This window comes from Psammomys obesus, unplaced genomic scaffold (assembly GCF_907164565.1).
Source record: "Psammomys obesus unplaced genomic scaffold, mPsaObe1.curated_primary_1811, whole genome shotgun sequence".
NCBI classification, from domain to species: Eukaryota; Metazoa; Chordata; class Mammalia; order Rodentia; family Muridae; genus Psammomys; species Psammomys obesus.
This window is the reverse complement of record NW_026591086.1, coordinates 12492595-12497628: the sequence shown is the minus strand read 5'-3', so window position 1 is coordinate 12497628 and position 5034 is coordinate 12492595. Positions and strand designations below refer to the sequence as shown.

The 5034-nt window shown below is 50.0% G+C and overlaps 1 protein-coding gene across 1 annotated transcript in view; it reads right to left on the bottom strand.

Moving 5' to 3' along the window:
- Positions 1 to 817: 817 nt before the first annotated feature.
- The window catches only part of Siah3 (siah E3 ubiquitin protein ligase family member 3), a 67558-nt gene continuing 63341 nt past the window's right edge, over positions 818 to 5034 (bottom strand). The window contains exon 2 of the mRNA XM_055609752.1: positions 818 to 4849. Coding sequence (XP_055465727.1) covers positions 4181 to 4849 — 669 coding nt within the window. The 3' untranslated portion in view covers positions 818 to 4180. The remainder of the gene's footprint in view (positions 4850 to 5034) is intronic.

Genomic DNA, 5034 nt, shown 5'->3' with positions numbered 1-5034 from the left:
TGCGCAGCAAACGTTTTCCTGACTCAGCTTCCAGGGTCTTGAGACTTTTGTGACGGTGGGAAGCGTGCCCTCCCTGGAGGTGTCCTTGATGAGGTGCATCAAATGAAGTAGTCAGAGCAGGAAGGAAAGGCTCTGGGCTCTGTCTTCCCTATGACCTTCCCTCACCTAGTGCCTGCTCTGCCCCTTGGCTTCACAGCACATCAGGGTCTCACATTTCTCCCTTGGCAACACATTCTGTGGGATATTTAAAACCACCACTTATTATTGTCCTTCTCAAATGTTCCATGTTTCCAATCTCAAGTTTCAAAAGAAAGCATTTCTTTAGAGAACATTTTGACCTACAGGAAAGCAAGATGGAGGGAGGGGAACCTGTGAGAGAAAATGATGGAAGATTCCAGTTTTACAGAGCTGGGTTTTGCTTTTAGGTCAGGGTTGCCAATAGGCTGGTTTTGTGGGTCATGGTCCTCTATGAAACCCATCAGATAGGATTCTGCACGGCAGCATAGGTCGGGGTAGGGTGGAGGGTAGTTTTGAAGGGTGTTCTAGGTGAGAAATACTCTTGGAAGCCTCAGAACTTTCTGGGGCTATCTTGGCTTATAGAATTTGCCAATGGCTGTAGTGTAAATCCTCCTGTACCAGCTAATTGCAAGCTATCACCATGGAGTCACTGCAGGCTGAGTTGGGAGGCAGGCAGTGGGGCATCATTGTAAGCCCGGTCCTTGCAAAAGGTTATCTGGGGCCCAGAAAGGAAAGAGTGGTGAAAGAATCAGGAAGCGATGACGCCTGGGTATTCTCCTTGTTTTAAATAGAATTTATTTATTCGTAAGATTATATATAAGTTAATTTTTAGTAATGTTTGTAATAACAGACCTACAAAAATTCTAAAAACGTAACAATCCGAGTACATGTCAGCTCTTGGGCTGGAAGAGAAGGAGACAAAAAAAAAAAAGCGAAAGGCTACATTTAGTACTGAAATACTGAAGCAGGGGTTTCCATGCCGTTCAGACTTTATGGCTGGGTCCTTCCGAGACTCCGGAACGTGAGTTCATAGAAATGACAGGGATGGAGCTGGTGAGTAGCCTAGACTGTGGAACCAGTTCTACTGTTTGCTAAACTGCAGTTTCTCATCGGTTACATAGGTACAACACATACACAAAGCAGCAGCTTCATGGGATTGTTTTGAGGCTTACATGGGATAATATGTTCCAAGTACTTACGCCCCCGGGTCACACAGGAAACTTCCAGTCAGTGGCAGCCACAGGGCCTACTGTGGCAAATATCCTGATCCATTTCTATGTGTCCCCAGCAGCCGCAGGAACGCTAGATCTGTCCCAGGTACGCTAGATCTGTCCCAGGTACAGGCGCACATGCGTTCTGTTAGGAGCAATTTTTACTGTATTGCTAACCCCCTCCATCAGCCATTCATTGAGGCCGAGACTCAAGGGGAGGCGTGTTTCCCTTTAAATACCTTCCGAACAAACTGCTCACAAGTGCCAGTTCAAATATAGACAACTCATTTCTCTCTTAAGTGCTACTGTCTGTCTAGACCCTCTGATAAAACACACATATTCCTCAGAGGGTATCATTGAGTGTCTTGGCGTGAATGAGGCAACCAGGTTCCATTATCTAGGAACAAGAGGCCTGGCAGTGGGTGAAGGAGACAAAAGGACACGGAGCCACCAAGACTTCCACGTGCCTCTTCCCTCCCACCGCCTGGCACCAGCTTACTTCCCGTTGCCAAGACACCGCTAAAAGTAGATTTCACTCCAGGCTTTCCCTCCGAATTCTCCCCATTATTCTAGGGTAAAGACAGTCTATTCTCAAGTCTCCAATCCACTGCTGAAGTAGGACCCTGCTGAATACTGGGGGGTTCGCCTTCCTGTACTGAGAACACTGAGTCCGGGGTGGGAGAGCTGAGTTTTAGTTGTGGTCTGATGTGTGACATTGAGAAGGTCATGATGTGTCTCTGAACCTGTGTATTGAGGAAAGTGATGTGGATTTACTAAAGACTAAAAGAAAGAGCCTCTTGGTAGCAATAACACCCAAACAGACACTTTTTTTTTTTTTTTTAATTACTGTCTTCCATTTCCAATTCACTTTGTCTTCTGTTTTTCAAACATTAGTTTGTAGAGAAAAGCCGTCTTGGGAGCACCGTAGTTGGAGGAAAAGAACACATTTCCTAACCTTTATTCTGAAGATTTCAAGGAGCCCCCGTTCTGATCTGTGTGGCATCATCGACTCATAATACAGTGTGCACTAAAAACGGCCTGCAGCTGCTCCTCGTTTGGCTCAGTAGAAAGGCAAAGGCAGCGTTGCAGCAGGCCTGTAAGCTCTAAATGCATTCTTCTTGAGGTGTTGTGTGTTTGTATAGTTGGGGCACCTATGAGGTCACAAATGACCAGGAGAGGAACTGTGGCCTCTGATGCCTGTAGACAGCTATGGAGGTCCTCGGTTGCAGGCAAGGAGCCACACAAGATGATGACTCCCCGGGGCTGACTCTGCAGCCTTGGGTCTGAGCCAGCCACGGTTGGGTGCTAACGGCCTAGAGCTGCATGTGTGATAGCTCCCAGAGCCCACAGGACCCAAACCGGCCCTTAGCACCTCACAGCTTCATCTTTGTGCTCGTCTGGGAGCAAAGTTGTGCTCCTCGGGCCCTAGATAAGAGAGGAAGCCTAGGCTGAGAGTCCCAGGACGACTGGGAGATTGGAAAGAACTGTTTCTGTATTTCTATAAATTGATGCTTCAGGTGTGGGTTGACAGCAAAAGCGGCTGGAAAAATCACCCAGTTTGGGGGGAGGGTAGTGTGTTAGGATGAACTAATTTTGGTGGAGACAAGATTGCTGCTGGCCAGCCAGGACAGTCTGCCTGAAACTAAGTGTTCACTTGGAGGCTGACCAGGCCCAGCTGGTGTGCCTGAGGTAAGGGAACGAGCTGGAGAAAGTCCCACACAGCCCCGTGGAGAGCTGTGTTGGATTCAGATACCATGAGTTGTGGACACAGTGGCTCTGTATGGAAGGCTTTAAGGTGTCCAAGTTAGATCAGAAAGAAGGTGGAGTGTAAGAAAGGCTTCCCCCAGAGGCTGCTGCGTGGTTCTAAAAACCAAACAAGAGAGGGCAGCCTGTGGGAGTGGGGAGTGGAGGGTGAGGCTTCCTTCTGCATATGCCAAAGTGGCTCCTTGGCAGCCATATTTATGTACTGAACAGGGCCATAGAGCATGTTAGAGAATGAAGAGTGGCCCAGAGTGTGTCAGGGCTGGAGGACCTGATTGCTTCCCTCTGGGGTCCCCGTGTTTGATGATGGGTGTAATTTATACACCATCAAGAACGGAGTGGCTGGCTCCCTGTCTGACACAAAAAGGTGTTACTCTAGTGAGGGGGCTGATGGATTTATAACTTCTACATTTAGAAGGTCTCTCTGAGGCAGGAGCACCTTCCCTCCCGGAGGTTAGAGGTTAATTTGATGCCTTCTCTCTGGCTGCTTTTCTCCTGCATCTTACCTAGCCTGCTTCTCAGCAGAGGCAAGATGCTGTTCAGAAAAGCACTGAGAACATCTGGGTTTTAATAGCAAAGCAAAAGGGAATGGCACAGCCAGGGAATAAGGCCAGGAGAACCTGAAAATAAAAAAAGAGGGTTTTTAATCTAACCACTGTCTCCAGCCCAGGCGTGGGTGAGTGCTTCTAACACAAAGGTTGCCTCCAGGGTGTGTGGAGGAGACACTGTCTCATGTTCTTGCAGCTTAGCTTTGACCCCAAGGCTCCTGGAAAGATGTCGGTCACTGCTGCTTGGGTCTTCTCCCTGGAAACATGGCCTCCCTCATGACAAGTTAGGCTCTACCTAAAACAGCCTGAAGAGAAGAAGAAGGTGCTGTTTGGAAGCCCAGCCTCCCTTTAACTGCAGTGCTCTGCTTCTCTGTAATGGTGGTTTTCGCAGGGAATAACTTTTCTGGTAGACTCTCCCAAAGGTTCTACAAAACTTTACCAACAACACAGGACAGATACCACACCAAGACCTCAAATCACAGATGTTTACATAGTATAATGCCCATGGCAGACGAATACTAACACCACAAATTACCTGAGACGAAAAAGAAAGAAAGGAAGGAAGGGGGAATAAAAAGGTCCTGACATCTGGACGCCCGAGGCGCAAACAGGCAGCGATGGCTATCCAGTGACTCCGGCATCTCACATCTCCGCCTCTGTGGCCCGGACCTCTGTGGCGGTGATGGCGATTCCGATGGCGAGGCTGCCGTTGTCGGAGAAGAGCTGGGCCAGTGAGGTGTTGAGAACCAGGCAGTCCCCATCGGTGATGACTGAGTCCACGCACTCCAGGACGGATCTCGGGGTGGCCTCCCATTTGAGACGCCTGTGGTTTCTGTTGAGCTCCAGGCGATAGGTGAAGCAGTCGGCCTGGGTCGGGGTCCCGATCAGCATCATGGTAGCAAAGAACTGAGGGTGCCCTTCATGCCGCTCCTGCTTCCTGAGCACCAGCAGGAAGTGGTGGCCGAGGCAGGAGTGCATGATGATCCAGTCGGCCGGCGCAGGGAGGTGCATGTCTGTGGCCAGGAATACTATCTCTGCTCCCTGAAGGATGTCAATCCTGTGGATCTGCCGCAGGTGAGGAACCACCACCTCCAGGTGGCCCTCCCACGGGCAGGAGAACAGTGGGCACATGCAGGGTGTCACCTGAGCGCTGTGCAGCCCGGCCTCCTGGTGGTGTAGGTGGCGGGGTCGGGCATGGTGGCACAGGTGGCTGTGGTGACAGTGGTGGCGGTGGTGGTGGGGAAGATGGTGCGGGTGGAAGCTGCCGTGCTCGGCAGAGTTCTGAGTGATGGCCCGTCTGCTGGACACATACTGGAAGGAAAGAGGAAAGGGTTAGTGGGGCGTGGAGCTTGTCTTTGGTGCTGTGTGGCTCTCCTGATATTACAGTGCAGGTTTCTTTCTTTTTTTTCTTCCTTTCTTCCTTCCTTCTTTCCTTCCTTCCTTCCTTCTTTCCTTCCTTCCTTCCTTCCTTCCTTCCTTCCTTCCTTCCTTCCTTC